Source organism: Fistularia commersonii, chromosome 15 (genome assembly GCF_037954325.1).
Source record: "Fistularia commersonii isolate RoL2024-O1a breed Wild chromosome 15, RoL_Fcom_v1.0, whole genome shotgun sequence".
In the NCBI taxonomy this organism is placed as follows: Eukaryota; Metazoa; Chordata; class Actinopteri; order Syngnathiformes; family Fistulariidae; genus Fistularia; species Fistularia commersonii.
Window position 1 is genome coordinate 18,279,391 of NC_141298.1, and position 15,624 is coordinate 18,295,014.

Consider the following 15,624-nt stretch of genomic DNA (forward strand, 5'->3'; position numbering starts at 1 on the left):
GTGTGTGTGTGTGTGTGTGTGTTTCTACTGTCAACACCTATAGTCTCACACGTCACCAAAGCTCTGCTGAGCTGAGGCGGAGTGGACCACCCCACCTGGTTTCAAGCCCATGACAAGGCTTGAGGTTCAGGTCTAGTCGGGCTCTTCAAGGAGAAGAAGACCCAGGAGAGCTCCGACAGCCCTGCTGAGAAACACTACTGTGTGTGTGTGTGTGTGTGTGTGTGTGTGTGTGTGAAGGAGTGAGAGTCACGCACACCATATCTCCCCAGGAGTTGAAACAAGCGTCACATTTATGAGATGAACCACCATCAGGTCTCCACAGCAGGAGGATGTTCTTCTTAACAACATTAAATCCCACCATTAGATGGAATCTAATCTTTGTACCAAAATCAATAAAGTGGAACAATAACATGATTATTGTTGTTGCTCAAAGCAAAACAGATTCACTGAGAGGTGAAAAGTGAAAGACATCAAATCTTGTGATTGTTTAAGCTGTCGGTCTCACTTGAAGATGACTTTAAAAAGTTAAAATACTAATATTGTTATTTAGAGCTGAGAATTTAACTGCCGTAAAAATAAAGAGACTTGTTTGAAAGTCCGAACCTTTCCATCACTCTTTTAAGGCCTGCCCTGAAGACGGCTGCAATAATAACAAAATACAAACATCATGATTGACATTTCAAGCGAAAAAATTCAACTGTTGTTCAAAATAAAGAGAATTTTTAAAATAAAACTTGTCTGAAAGTCAAATCCCGTGGTGATTTAAGTTCAGGTGAATTTGCCGCTGATAATAATAATAATAATAATAATAATAATAATGATAACAATCCTAATAATGCCCGTGTTGGCGGCTGCGGTCTCACCTCCCGCTCCTACGGCGCGGCTCCGCCGGTCATGGCCTCCGCCGCGGGCGCGACTGAAGGAGAGAGGAGGAGAAGCTGAGGAGAAGCTGAGGAGAAGCTGAGGAGAAGCAGAGGAGCAGCAGAGGAGAGGCCGTGGCGGCCGCAGTGACTGGTGACCCCGCGGCTCCGCAGCCCTCCGTCCACTGACGGCGGCGCGGGACGCCGCGGGAGCCCATGCGGCGCGGGCTCCGGTGCCTTCACGGTCTCACAAACGCGTCACGGAAATTCCGCGCTCCGCAGAGCTCGCCGTGCGCCACGTCCAGGTCGCGCGCCAGACGGCGCCTCGATGCTCAGCCGCACGTCAATCATCTGAATCCCGTCCGGACGAAGACGCCTCGCTTTGGATGTTTTCATCGGGTTTCGCGCGAAGACGCGCTGAGACGCGCGGAGTTCCGCGGATTCCGACAGCACGCGAAGGCACCGCAGAGAGGCGCAACTGTGCAGCAACAGGCGCCCGCAGATGAACTGCAGAGGAACCAGCAGAGGAACCAGCTGAGGAAAAAGCAGATGAACCAGGTGAGGAACCAGGTGAGGGACCAGGTGAGGAACCAGGAGAGGAAAAAGCAGAGGAACTGCAGAGGAACCAGCTGACGAACCAGCAGAGGAACCAGCAGAGGAACCAGCTGAGGAACCAGCTGAGGAACCAGCTGAGGAAAAAGCAGAGGAACCAGGTGAGGAACCAGGTGAGGAAAAAGCAGAGGAACTGCAGAGGAACCAGGAGAGGAACCAGCTGAGGAACCTGCAGGTTGAGAAGCTCTCATCTCCTGAAGTTTGGAGGGGCCCTCCGCCTGCACGGACATTAGCAAAGATGGATGTCATGGAGTATCTTCTTTCCAAATGCTTCACTTTCTAACATTGATTTTAAGGCGTCCTTAAATTCGGGGCTCCTTACTTCAGCAGTCTGGAATCACAAGCATGTTTGTGCGGATTTTATATGACGACTGAAACTGGACATCGGTGGTGTCGGGTGACGATGGGAGATGACGGTGACAGGAGGCAATACTGGGTGAAGGGACTGAGTTTAGGTGACGTCGGGTGATTTGTGGAGATCCAACCAACGGACACGCTGAGGCCCAGGTTCCGAGTTCTTTTCCATGAAGCTTGAGGACCTTTCACACTAGGACCCCCACAGATCTGCTGCACATCCTGTCAACCGGCCCCTGCGTCGGTCTGTTCTACCCCAGGAACCTCCAGGTGCAGGACGCTCCTCCGCATGGATGCGACGCAGATACTCATCCAGGCTCTAGACGACTGCAACGGTGACCTTCAGGCCTCTGGAGCTTCTCCAGACAGCGGCGGCCCTTCTGCTGTTCGACCGTCCCAAGTTCTCCCACACATCTCCCCTTCTTATGACCCTTCACCGGCTCCCGGTAGCCGCCGCATCAAGTTCGAGTCCCTGGTGCTCGTCTACCGGGCGCTGAATGGGACGGCCCCGTCTTATCTCCAGGATGTGGTCGAGCCAGACGTCCCTACCTGTTCCCGACCCGTCTCGGCTCCTCGGCGGTGGAGCGAACTCCCGAAAAAGGTCAGAACGGCGGCGTCGCTGCCCATCTTTTGCTGTGAGCTGAAAACATACGTCTTCACCAAGAACTTCCCTTCTGATCACACTCAGCCCACAAACCCCCCGGAGAAAAAAAGAGAAAACATTAACGATGAAATGAATGTATGCATGTATATGGTTCTGAGATGCTGCTTGGTGGAGTGATCACTTCTGACTTCCAAGAACCAGGTGGGCGCAAAAGGTCCAAACACATTTATTCAAACATGCTGAGAAGACCTTCACAGCCCTCAGAAGGTTCGAGGCACAGAAGATCAGGTGCAAGACTTCATTTTAAAAATCACCCCGTTCAATCAGAACGGTGAGGAGCCTCCTGCCGGGCCTGAGGAGCATCTGTGGTGTCACTGTGGCGTCCGGCCGGCTAAGAGCTGGACCTGGTCGCCTTGACGACCACCGAGCTGCCGGTGAACCTGGTGGGGAAGAGCTCCATCATGGTGTTGTTCTTCAGACGGTGCATGAAGTGGACGTATCGCAGCCCGGGGCCGTAGCCGGAGAACACGTGCGACACCTGCAGGCCGTGGGAGGAAGACACACACACACAGACACACACACACACACACACACACACACACACACACACACACACACACACACACACATAAACACACACACAGTGAGGCGTGCACGCGGGGCTCGGTCGGGGGGGCCGGACCGGGAGGCTCACCTTCTTCCAGGTGTGTGAGTGCACGCTGAGGTCCTCGCTGGGCTTTAGGAGATACTCCTTCAGGACGGTGCTGCGGTCCGACGCCAGCAGCTTCACGTGCAGCTCGTAGATGTGCTCGTGAAGCTGAGACTCCTCATACCTGGTGGCAGAGGAAGAGGGGAACGAGGGATTGGAGGAAGGAGGAGGAGGAGAAGGATGAGATGAAGAAGAAGGAGAAGGACAAGACGAAGAACAAGAAGAAGGAGGAAGAGGCCTTTTCAAACCCCCGCATCCAAGCATGACACTTATAAGGTATCGATAGCAGCCACAGCAACCTGTCAATCATTTACAAAGGGAGGGTCTCCCTGCAGAAACACACACACACACACACACACACACACACACACACACACACACACACACACACACACACACACACACAATGTGAGCTGTAAACGTTTACAGCCCATGAGCAAATGCAGGCTTTAACATGTGTCCTATTCATTTTGTGTGTGTGTGTGTGTGTGTGTGTGAGCCTGGCTGATAGGGCTGCTGTGATAAGTGTGTAAGAACATCAGAAGCTCATGGACCTACCAGTCCTGGACGACTATCTCGGGCTGAAAGTCATCCAGCAGCTCGTCCCACAGACCTTCTGCCTTCAGGTCCACCTCCTGCTCCAAGGAGAACCAGCTGGACACACACACACACACACACACACACACACACACACACACACACACACACACACACACACACACACACACACACACAGTTATAGTTGAAGATAGACCTTTGTTTTGGTGAGAGGTGCAGCTGAGCTCCACCTGCCTGTAGCTGGGCAAGAAGCAGACCATGGCACCCTCTGGGATCCCGCTGGTGTCCAAGGGCAGGTTCTCCACGCTGGTGGTCCAGCCGCTGAAGTCGCCTTGGATTCACACAGCGGACACGGGTTAGGCCGCGGGTCTGGCGGGCGGAGGAGCGAGAGGACGGGTCGGAGGTCACCTTCAGGGGTGAGGAGCGGGGGTCCCTGCGGGGGGGCGTCCCTCAGCTCGGGTTCAGGCGGGGCGACTTCTGGACTCAGCCCTGCACAGCCACGGGGGACAAGGAGACGCGTTGAAAAGGAGAAGGTTCCTGACGGCCGGAGGAGCGAACCTGGCCTCACAAACATCTCCAAACACAGAGGAGATACTCCGAGCACCCGCGTCCGTGGCCAGATTCAACACACACCTGGAGCTCCAGGTCCAAACACCTGAAGCTCTAAGTTTTCCACTGAATACAGGACATAAAATAAACCTGCTCCTATAAAAGTTAAAATGCTGTGGAGCTCCTCTGAGGGGTTTGATCAGCCCTCTGAGACAGGACAAGGAAACATCTCAGATGTTCTTTAGAGGACGGTGGTGCAGCTTTTCTGTCCTGCAGGAGAGGCATCCTTCTTCTGCAGACACCAGACTTCTCCACGCTGTGAACTCACTCTAACGCCTTCAATGAGTTTACACACACACACACACACACACACACACACACACACACACACACACACACACACACACACACACACACACACACACACACAAGTGAGATCGTAGAAAACCACCAAAAAGTTCTGAAGAGACTTTTATCTCTGCCCTGGTTGTGGACCAGCTCGCTCCCAGCCCCGGACCCGCTGTGCCCGTTGGACCCGGTGTGGCCGGTGTTTCCGGTGCGGCGGCCGGCGGTCTCCGTACCCAGGGGCTGCGGGTTGCGCAGCAGGTTCCTCCCCAGCGGCCTGCGTGGGTGCAGGGCCTTCCAGTCCAAGCCGTCGGGCATGGTCGCGTCCTGCAGCCCCCACTCGGCCCGGCACCGCTCCTTCCAGTCGGTCATGTCTGCTTCCGCTCCCGCTCCCGGTCCCGGTCCCTGACACCGGGAAGGGCCCGGCTCTTATGGCCCGCCGCCTCGGACACACCCTCGGGTTGCGATGTGCGCGGGCGGGGCCGCGCTGAAAGGCGCAGTGCACCCGGAACAAGCAGGAAGCCGTGGTGGGTCGGAGCCGCCGGAAGTCAGCCTTGACTTTTAATAAACTAATAAGGTTTAATATTTCTTCCCTCTGAGCGTCACAAACCAACCATGGCGCTTATTTGAAGCAGTTCCCGCCCCGGCCACCGGGGGCGCTGCAGCCCGTTTCTCCCCGCTTTGAAAAGCAAAGGTCCGTCATGCGGGCCGAGGAGACGCTCGGACGGCGGAGAAGAAGGACGGAAGCAGCACGGAGTCACCGGCGTTCCTGTGACCGCAGACCGGAGGTCCGGGGAAGAATGACGGGTTCTACAAGGACCCGACCAGCGTCGCCGCTTCCTGAGCGGGACCCTGACGACGCCCCCGGCTTTCTGAGGGACCTTCCTGGTTTCCCTGCAGAGACGTCGGGCCTGGATTCAGGAGAAGCTCGGCGCTTCACGTACCGTTCTGATCGAGGACCATTCTAACCCCATTCTCCGGACAGATGTTTGGCCGCGGCCTACGGCGTGGCGTCCCCCCCCTGCGAGGCGGCGTGGCGTCCCCCCCCCCCCGCGCGAGCTCTCGGTCGCCTCCGGAGACTCACGGACGTGTTGCGTTTGCAAAGAGTCGCTAAAATGGGAGTCAAACAGTCATTTATTTGGGTTTCCATTTCTCTTCCTCCTAAGTTTGTCCACGTCCTCCACTGGCATTCTGTGGAGCCTCACCTCCAGGCGCATCTTCAGCTTTCGGTCTCCTGCTGCGCCGCCGCCGCCGCCGCCGCCGCCGCCGCCGTTCTGCTGCTCCTTCCCAACGGGCGGAGACGCATCGCCATCTCGTCCCTCCAAACACAGAAGCCATTTCAATTATTCACACGTTTCAACGCACACGTGGGCAAACATGGGGGCCGTCTTTGAGGGGCCGCTCGTGGCCACAGGACGCATTTATCTCTTACGCTTTGCATTTGCTCTCTTCTGGATTTTGCCAGAAAGTCTTACTCTATTTCGGTGCCTGTGGATTTCTTCTGCATCTAATCTGTGCAGCGTCACCTCCAGGTGTCTGATGGGGTTCTCCACCTTCCTCCCGCCGTCACTTCCCTTGGTGAGGCGGCGCAGCCCCGGCTGTGTCCTCGGCTCCTCCCTTCAAACACAAGTAAATACATACAGGCGTATGAAACAGTTTGGGCACCCCTGATCATTTTCCTTTACAAATCATTGGTTGTTCAGATCAGCGGTTTCAGCATGAGTGCATTACTCTCCCTTACAGCATGTCCTTGTGCAAAGTGCGCTGAATAGTTGAACGATGCACAGTGACACCATCTGCAGCAAGATCATGTTGTAGGTCTTTGGAGCTGATCTGTGGGTTGACTTTGACTGTTCTCACCATCCTTCGCCTCTGCTTATCTGAGATTTTTCTTGTCCTGCCACTCCGGGCCTGAACTAGAACTGTGCCTGTGCTCTTCCATTTCCTCACTATGTTTCTCACAGTGGAAACTGGCAGCTGAAATCTCTGAGCTAGCTTTTTGGATCCTTCCCCGAAACCATGATGTCGAACGATCTTTGTTTTCAGGTCATTTGACAGTTGTTTTGAGGATCCCATGTTGCCACTCCTCAGAGAAGATGCAAAGTGGAGAGCAACTTGCAACTGGTCACATTAAATACCCTTTCTCACGATTGGCTTCACCAGTGTAGGTAGGTCAAGGGTCAATGAGCTTACCAAACTAATGTTGTGTTCCAATAATTAATGCTAAAGGTATTCAAATCAATAAAACAACAAGGGTGCCCACATTTATGCACCTGCTTACTTTTGCTTAAGTAATTATTGCTCACTTTCTGTAAATCCTATAAACTTAATTTCACTTCTCAAATATCGCTGTGTTTGTCTGCTATGGATTTAACTGAAATTGCTGACCCGAACAACCAATAATTTATAAAGGAGAATCTTGAAAATGATCACGGGTGCCCAAACTTTTTCATACCACTGTATTCTGTCCAAATGTTCATCCGATGAGAAACTAATATGAAGACATGTTGTGCTAACCCCTTTATTCCAGATAACCAGTGCACCAGTGCCTCTTTTATCTCTTTTAATATTTTATCTTCAGCCGCTTCTATGCGAAGGCACAGCCCCAGTCTTTTTGGTCGGACCGGTTCCCTTTTCTTTGGGTTGGTTTTGTTTAACCTTTCAAACTTTGCCTTCTTTGTTGTTTGACGGCCTGAACTCCCAGCAGCCCCACCCGCTCTCTGTCAAGCACAACGTCTCCTTCTGCATTCCACGGGGACAGAAGGTTATTAGGCGCCACCTTTTAGAGCAAACCATGACTACTAAGAGTCACTGTCCTTTTGGAAATTTGCAAATACTCAGACTTACAATCTGCTGTTAAAGATGTTGGATTCAGACAAAGCACAACACTTATCCGCAAAAGAATGACTTGAATGTGAAGACAAAAATGACTGACCCTAAAACATCCGGTCTATTAGTAGATACTTGGGATTTGGGTTTCGCAGCGCTGAGTGGTCAGCAGCTTGGCATTGTGACTTTGCAGAATAATATTTTTGAAGCTGGAAAGACAACATTTAATCACTGTTTAGAGTGATGGTCGTGCTCGAGCACCACATATCAGCTTCGGCGTTTCACCGACAATCTTCTTCTCCTTTGGTCTTTTCCCTTCAGGGACCGCCGCAGCGAAATCAACTTTCTCCATCTAACCGGATTCTCCGTATCCTCCTCTCTCACAACAACAACCTTCATATCCTCTCTCACCACGTCCATAAATCTTCTCTTTGGTCTTCCTCAAGACCTCCCGCCTGGCAGCTCCAAGTCCAGCATCCGTCTACCAACGTTTCACCGACAACATATTCCTGAATTATATTCACAGACGATAGTGACATATTACCAAAGCAAAGGAAAGGGGAAAAAAAACACTTCATGGAGAGACCTGGGAAAGGATAAGAATGAAGTTTTATTTACGATAACGTATAATCACTGTACGGGGGATTGTTCTCCGGAGCCAAATGTAGTGTCAACCTTTTTGATAAACACACACCTTTGGCCGACGACAGGGAGTGAACTATCTTTACCGGCTGTATTATCTTCGATAGAGCCGACGGCTAATTCGCCGCTAGCATCGAGACCGAGGAAGTTGCACCCTCCGTCCCCGTGTCACAAAGACGCACAGGAACACAATAGTCTTTCTTTTTGCACACAAAAACCAAGCATCAGGCTCGGCGGTATGCGGTCGTAAGAGCCCCAGGGGTACACAACAACAGAACCAACGACACGGCGGTATTAGCAACACACCCCGGGCTAACGACGCTTTTAGATCCTATATGGAGCAACTGGGCGTATCGTTAGCACCGAGCTAGAGCCTCTAGCTGTGCCGTTAGCACGGACCCGGAGCATCTAGCTTAGCGGTTAGCACGGACCCGGAGCATCTAGCTGTGCCGTTAGCACCGAGCTAGAGCATCTAGCTGTGTCGTTAGCAAGGAGCTGGAGCATCTAGCCGTGCCGTTAGCACGGAGCTGGAGCATCTAGCTGTGCCGTTAGCACCTAGCCGTGCATCTAGCTGTGCCGTTAGCACCTAGCCGGAGCACCTAGTTGTGCCGTTAGCACCGAGCTAGGGCACCAAGCTGTCCTGTTAGCACCTAGTACCTAGCTGGAGCATCTGGCATGTCACGTTTGCCAAGAAACAGACAATTTGGTCGAACTCTCTTGTGTCGGATAACTAGGAATAAATATATTTGAAATAAACCCAGAGCACCTCGGCAGGCCCTGCTTCTCTGCTGACGGTCCGGACTCCCCCTCCAGCCTGCCTGCACGGGAGGCGGAGGCGGCTTCCACTCGGTACTTCATAGCCCAATAACTTATGATATGAATAGCTGAAGATTTCCATTCATGAATATCTTGGACTTTAAACATGTGAATTTCTCAAACTCTGAATAGCTCAATGTGTGGATATCTTAACATCCCGATGTCTAGATATTTCATTGCATTCAGAACATGTATTTCTATATCCAAAATGTATTTCTGTATTCCTTCGGGATTAATAAAGTTGTTCTCTCATCTCATCAATATATGAATATCCCAATCATTTAATATTCACTGTATTCAACTTCCTCACGTTGGTCTTTTCAGTCAATTTTTACATTTCTTTTCGATTGAAATCGACTGATTTGAGGCATCTATTCATGTTCGTCTCTTACAAGTCGCCAGATCGCAGGTTTTATGGATTTAAATATTCCAAGAAGGTGTTGAAGAAAACATGCGCGTTGGTTTTCACGACTCCCTCGCCCAAACACATTGTTACACAATATCCTAATTGCTATTATTATATATTTCTAAAAAGAGGTGTTATGATGTAAAGTGGCTGTTATACTAGTGTTTCGTTATCCCCCGAGGTTTATCTCAAAGATTTCTACATATTTGAAATAAATGAATGCAGTAGTTCCGTTACAGTAAAGAAATAAAACAAAGAATAAACTGGTTGTATCCGCTCATCCCTGCAGCTCTGTGACAGACAAATAAGTCGATCCGTCCGACACGCCGGGCGTGGACTGAGACAACGCCTGAGGGAAACAGAAAGAGCCGGCTAAAGAAAAGAAATGACAACAATGCACGCACAGCTAAGGCAGATAATCTGAGCAAACTGCGGCCTGCAGCAGATGGATGGAGTCATGGCGGCGCTTGTGTCAGAACAACAGAGGAGACGCGTCTTCTCAAAGCGCCGGAGTCAACATTACGGGAGCGGGAAGACCATGGAGATGCTCGGGTGAGAGCAGCGCTGTTCTCCTCGACCACAAGGTGGGAAGATCGGATGCAGAATCTATAGATATCTTGGTTGGATCACACTGGCGGTGGCCTTCAGGAGGTGTGAGGCACCTTCGGACTCAACGCTACAGGGTCGACTCAGAAATACGCTGAAGATTCCTGTTCCTAAGAGAGATGATGAGGCCTGTCATCTCCACAGGACGCCGTCTGTTCCAGACTGAACACACTCAAGATGACAGAAGTTCCTCTATTGAGGAGCGCTCGTTGCGTAAGCAGCGGAGATGACGAAAAATAAAACGGTCCAAACTGAAATGTCTGAAAAGCGCAGATGTTCCACATGAAACCCTCAAGCTTCAGGGGAATGAAATGAGAACCTGCATGGACACCAGACAGCTGTAGGACCAGGACAGTTCTGGAGAAGTCATCAGTACGAGCAGACGCCGTCCTGAATATTCAGGTTTTCAATTTTTCCCACGAGAAATGTTCTCGCTCGCTTTTGTAACTGCTGCCCCGACAAGAGGCGCATCTACATACTCCGAGGTGGAACGGAGGTCATCCCGGCCTCGGTCTGGTCGTCCGCTGGATGAGTGAGGAGGCCTGTGAGAACCGGAGGCTGGAGAGGGGCTTCCGCCCGCCGCTAACACAAAAACACACTGGAAACAGGATGATGCTGTTGTTCAACTGGTGGCGACATCTCCGCTTCCTCCCCCCGTGTTCCCTCCTGCTGGCGGAGGTCGGCCGGGTCCGAGATGTGTCTCGAGCTCCAGGGGTTTGCCTGCAGGCCGGACTCCGCCTGAGAGACAGAGGAGGAGGATGAACCCGACCGTCCGAGGAGGCGTCCTCACCCGCTCCGCCGCTCCTCCCTCACCTGCAGGAGCTCCGCCGGGCGGAGATGCCAGACCTCGGCGAAGTCGCGGTGGCCGGGCGGGAGGTCCGGGGGCCGCGGGCCAGGTTCCTCGTCCGCCTCCGGCACCTGACCGGCACAGAAGGGCCGTGAGAACTTTTCTCCGGCGTTCGGACGAGGAGACGGAGGCGCGGGCGCCTTCACCTCTGGCCGGCGACCCTCCGAGCTGTCGGGCGGAGGAGGCGGACGGCGCCGTCTGGGTGGCGGAGCTCCTCCCGTCTGGAAGCTGCGGGGGACGTAAGAAGAGGGTCGGTCGCGGAAAGCGACGGGCGAATGTTTAAGGACGGACCTCTTACGGAGGAGGAGGCCAGGAAAGGTGGGCGGGCGTGGCGGCGGGGATGGCGTGGGGAACTTCGGGGAGCAGCCAGGTCAGAGGCGGCGGCCGCTTGGACACGAACTTCATGGGGCCGCGGGAGGGCGGCCGGAAGCCGGGGCAGGAAGCCGCTCCGGACCGGCCGGGGCGGGAGCAGGGCGGGAGAGGGTTCCTCGGAGAACGGGGACGCCAGACGGACCTCCGTCTCGGCCACGCCGCCTCCGCGGACGGGGGACGAGCCGCGGCCGGAGGGGCGAAGAGGCTCTGCTGGACCTGCATCTGGGGCCGCACCGTCGGCCAGGAGGGTCCCCAGGACATCTGGCTAGCCGGGCCGGAGAGTGGATCCGCCTCGAACATTGTGGCAGGTTCAGCAGGAGATGTTCCCGACCGCCGACCCCCGTCCTGAGGCACAACGCTGTGAAAAACACTCCAGATAATTAGAGGAACGGCGGCTCCACTAAACGTGTCCCTCCTGAACCAGAGGCCGCGGAACGCAACACGCAGCACCCCGACATCCCATATTAACCCTCGGCAGCTCTGGTTCCTCGTGCGCAGCAGAACCAGGTCCAAAGGGGGAATGAAGGCGCTCCCTGGATGCCCCGGGAGGAAGCCTCCGCCTGGACGCCATCTTGGTTTCCCCTCCTCGCCATTTAAAGAATAAATACATTTGTGATGTAAATAGTTTCTCAACTGTCTCCCAAATCCATCTTGACCCCGGTGACAGCGGACATTTACAAACTCTAAAAAAAAAAAACCATTAGAAAGTGTAGAAGAAAGTGTAGAAACCTGCTGGAGATCACGGACATAGAATTCCACCCTGCCTCTGAGTACAGAGCTTCAGTCATCACCGTTTCTCCAAACCGACCTGTCCTGGGAGGAAAGGAGGCCGCCGCCGTCTGCCCACCGGTCCCGGGTCCAAAGTTCAGTCGGCGCCTTCAGGGAGCCAGAGATCCCTCAGGTTTGACCGGGAAGCGTCTCCTGACTCGGCCTGTGGGCGAAAACAACAAAGCGGCTGCACACAAAGCCTGCGGTGATGCAGGAGGCGAGGAATGGAAAATAAAGACAGAAAGTCATAAAGAGGCTCAGGGCTTTGATCCCATCTCACCGGAGTATTCTACACACACCTTGCTCCCAACTGATGTTTTATGGAATGGAATCACACAAATAGGATCCAGTGTTAATCATGGACGTGTCTCCATCCTGTGCCGAGGAAGGTCTTCCAAACGCCCCGCGGGCCTCAATGGCTGCCCTGTGTCCTTCGCAGCTGCAGACTGCTCAGTTTTACAGGGAGGAACCTGGAGGTCTGGAGGGCAAACATCTCACGGTGCCTCCTCCGTTGGCCAGATCATCCAGGATCACCGTCTCTGGAGAATCAACTGTGGATTTCCAACTGCCTCCAGGCCACTAGGTGGCAGCAAAACACCTGCGCTGACACCATTAATGACATTCACACATGTCCTACACACACACACACACACACACACACACACACACACACACAAATCTATGTATATCTGTATAAAATTGCATTCATTCATGGTGAAGAGATATCAGACACATCCATTGGAAAAGTAAATATGTTAATATCGATATGAATGAAAATGAACCGATCGGCAAACTCAAATCCTGACAAGGATTGTGGTTGTGTGAACGGACGCCTTCCGGCGGACGTCGATCTGAGACGGAATATCTGAAGATCTTTTCACGAGACAAAAATGTTTGGTTCGTGTCCCGTCGTCTTCAGTGACCCGTCCGGAGCGGCTCTGTGAACCCCAGAATGACAGGGGAGCTGTGGCGTCACAGCGAGACGGCGTGCCAGATCACCTTCTCCGGGCCGGAGAGCTGTAAAGTCACAGAGGAGGCGTGACGCCCTGGATGCAGCGTCGGGGGGGGCGGCGGACCCTGTCTTCCATCAAAGCCCCCCGCCGAGCGTTGTGATGTCACATAGCCGAGCTGTGATGTCACGAGCCGCCGCTCTGTGATGTAACTGTGGCGGGACAGTCGGGTGTCATATCATCGCAACCTTTAGAATTCTTGTATTAGTCGGAGATAGGCGGGAGCGGCGAGCGAACCCAACCCGAGCCGGGGACCCCTTGGAGCGCCATTCTGAGATCTTTGCACGCCGGTTTGGGACGGAGCTTCATATTGTTCAGGTAAGGGCCTTCCATTTTTATCTAACTACCGCTAGCGCGCGGTCGTTGCTCCCGGCTAATGCTAGCGGGCCTCATGGGCCCCCGGACCCGGAGCGCCACCTCCGGGGGGGCAATCAGACCCGAAGCGGGTCCTCCGTAAGGGTTTTATCGGCCTTTGCGTCGCGATTTATCTCAGAATTGCCGTTTGCTGCACGAGCAGCGCCAACCGGTGCCCCTGGGCCGCGGGGAGGATGTGATGTCACAAAGGGGAGGTGACGTCACACAAGGGGAGCAACTCGATTTCTGTCTAATCTGTCTAAGTGCCGCCGAGGGAGGGGGCGCCGCGGGGAAGCGCAGCCGCCACCTCCGCTGTAAAAGGGGAAGCTTTGAAAAGGGGAAACAGGCTGTGTGACGTCACGCCGTACGGTTGCTTTGCCCCGCTGTGGAAACACCCCACGTCAGGAGGCAACCGGAGGAGGAAAGACCTGGGGGGCAGCAGGGGGCAGCAGGGGGCAGCAGGGGGCAGCAGGGGGCAGCAGGGGGCAGCAACGACAGCTGCTTCCGCTACTTACTGTTTAAAAGTGATAAAACAGCAGATCATCTGGACCGCTGTCTGGAGGATCAGTGTTTGCTCCTCCACTTGAGGAGCAGCAGCAGATTATGTAACAGCTGCAGGACACATGGAGCAGCATGGACAGGTGGTGTGTGTGTGTGTGTGCGTGTGTGTGTGTGTGTGTGCGTGCCTCGGGGGGGAAGGGAAGACCCAAACATGGCCGGCCATGAGGTAGCGATGCTAGATGGTCAGACTGGAGCGGCTCTGATGGCGACGCCACAGAGGAGCAGCGGGTTGGTCCGGCCGAGTTCTGCCGCTGAGGAGCCTCCTTGATGGAAGTCTTTGTCTCAGGGCAGAAGAAGCCCGGGTGGAGACCCTATAGAAAGTGTATAAATCTAGAGGGGCCGTCACGAGCCAGGCGTGGACCTCAGAGAAGGCCGGCTGTCACGGAGCTCCAGAGCCCGGCGCTCACCAGGACATAATTCATGAAGTCGCATGGAGACGCGCTGAACTCCAACTATAGCGCGGTGCTGTCCTAGTTTTGGCCGAGGTGCCATCCCATCTGCTCGGCAACAGACCTCCACAAAAGACACCACCGTCTGTGTGTGTGTCATTACATTGCAAGGAACACCCTGGCAGCATGGATTGAGCGAATATGCCAAGGGGTTGTTGGTTGAACGCTGCGGGCCGAAGGTCGAGGTGTCGGCCACTGGTCTGCAGCACCTTCAGATCTCCCAGATGTTCCTTCTTGTAAAGCGTCGCTGAAGATCAGGTCCTGATCTTCATCTGAGGTCTGAGGCGGATCTGGACGTGCGTTCAGGTCCAGAGGTGGAGACGTGCGGCGGACCGACTCGATGAAACCGAATCGGGCTCGGGGTGGGCGGGGCCGGCGGAGCGGATAATTATAGCCCGCCTGGCCAGGCCATGTCCATGTGACCCTGCTGACTTTGGTTTCAATGGAGCCAGAAGGATCTCGCTGAGGTTCGGCCACGTCATAGAGGAGCAGATCATTAAGAAGAAACCTCTGCGGCGCAGAGGTTCACCTCGGAGCTCCGCTCTTCCTCTGTTGAATCACTTCATGAAATATCTTCTCACACACACTGACCAGATCATCTGATCTCCACCGTCCTCCTGGTTCTCCACCAACAGGTGCCGCGTTTTATTTGCGAGCGGTTTCAAGTGCAGTTTTCCATCCGGGAGGTTTATTTTTAGAGACTTTGCACGTCAGTGTGTTTGGATGCAAAGCACAAAAATGTTGCGAGTATCACCGTCGACAAGCCCCCCCTCACCTCCCCCCCCGGCAGCTCCTCGGCCGCGTCAGGCCGCCGGCGCAGCTGACGGAGCTATTCTGACACGCGTCCATGCAGTTGGCATGGATTCCATCCCGGGGGTCAAGATGTAACCGCTTCCAGAAGGTGTCTTCAGCCCGAGCGAAGACTTCTGTTCCCTGCATTCCAGGCTCGGGCGGAGCAGGACGACCTCTGGTCCGCCGTGACGGCGGGCACGCCGTTCAGTCGCCGCCCTGTTGCATAACCGTCCCTCGCCGGCCTTATTCGAGGAACAGTCGCAGGTGACGGGTCACCGCTTCCGAACGCCGAAGGTCAGCGGAGGTCCTGCTGGCGGAGCCGGTGCGCGGAGCGGCCTCGCCGGCCGCAGGGAAAGGGAGCGCGAGGGGAAGGCAGGAGCCGAACGGGCTAATTTGGTAGAGCTCTCCATTTGGAGGCGGACAGGCAGCAGACAGCTGCGTAACAGGAGACGTGGTTTCAACTCGGGGCAAGGGCACCGTGACCCCCCCGGACCCCCCGGACCCCCCGCTGTCACCCGCGTCCCCGGCCCGCCGTGCACAAAACAGAGAGAACGGCGAAGCACAACGGCGGTGAAACCCAG

At 54.4% G+C, this 15,624-nt stretch overlaps 2 protein-coding genes across 2 annotated transcripts; both read right to left on the minus strand.

Moving 5' to 3' along the window:
• Positions 1-2,640: 2,640 nt before the first annotated feature.
• nccrp1 (P1, F-box associated domain containing) lies at positions 2,641-5,042 on the minus strand. The gene is made up of 6 exons (XM_086160510.1): positions 4,828-5,042; positions 4,106-4,186; positions 3,932-4,028; positions 3,698-3,793; positions 3,125-3,263; positions 2,641-2,968 (listed from the first exon to the last, which is right to left on the minus strand). The coding sequence occupies exons 1-6, from the start codon at positions 4,961-4,963 to the stop codon at positions 2,822-2,824; spliced, it is 696 nt and encodes a 231-aa protein (XP_086016636.1). The 5' UTR covers positions 4,964-5,042; the 3' UTR covers positions 2,641-2,821.
• A 671-nt stretch (positions 5,043-5,713) lies between these two features.
• Positions 5,714-11,409, minus strand: LOC147226729 (uncharacterized). The gene is made up of 5 exons (XM_086160407.1): positions 11,036-11,409; positions 10,704-10,965; positions 8,829-10,628; positions 6,067-6,208; positions 5,714-5,910 (listed from the first exon to the last, which is right to left on the minus strand). The coding sequence occupies exons 1-3, from the start codon at positions 11,407-11,409 to the stop codon at positions 10,473-10,475; spliced, it is 792 nt and encodes a 263-aa protein (XP_086016533.1). The 3' UTR covers positions 5,714-5,910; positions 6,067-6,208; positions 8,829-10,472.
• Positions 11,410-15,624: the final 4,215 nt, after the last annotated feature.

Excerpts from the sequence above, each read along its gene's own strand:
- nccrp1 (XM_086160510.1), bottom strand. The coding sequence starts at position 4,963 with ATGACCGACTGGAAGGAGCGGTGCCGGGCCGAGTGGGGGCTGCAGGAC. Across the intron at positions 4,029-4,105 it reads CCCGCTCCTCACCCCTGAAG|GCGACTTCAGCGGCTGGACC; the intron begins GTGACCTCCGAC and ends TGTGAATCCAAG. Across the intron at positions 3,264-3,697 it reads GAGATAGTCGTCCAGGACTG|GTATGAGGAGTCTCAGCTTC; the intron begins GTAGGTCCATGA and ends CTCTGCCACCAG.
- LOC147226729 (XM_086160407.1), bottom strand. The coding sequence starts at position 11,409 with ATGTTCGAGGCGGATCCACTCTCCGGCCCGGCTAGCCAGATGTCCTGG. Across the intron at positions 10,966-11,035 it reads CTTTCCTGGCCTCCTCCTCC|CTTCCAGACGGGAGGAGCTC; the intron begins GTAAGAGGTCCG and ends CGTCCCCCGCAG. Across the intron at positions 10,629-10,703 it reads GCCCGGCGGAGCTCCTGCAG|GCGGAGTCCGGCCTGCAGGC; the intron begins GTGAGGGAGGAG and ends TCTGTCTCTCAG.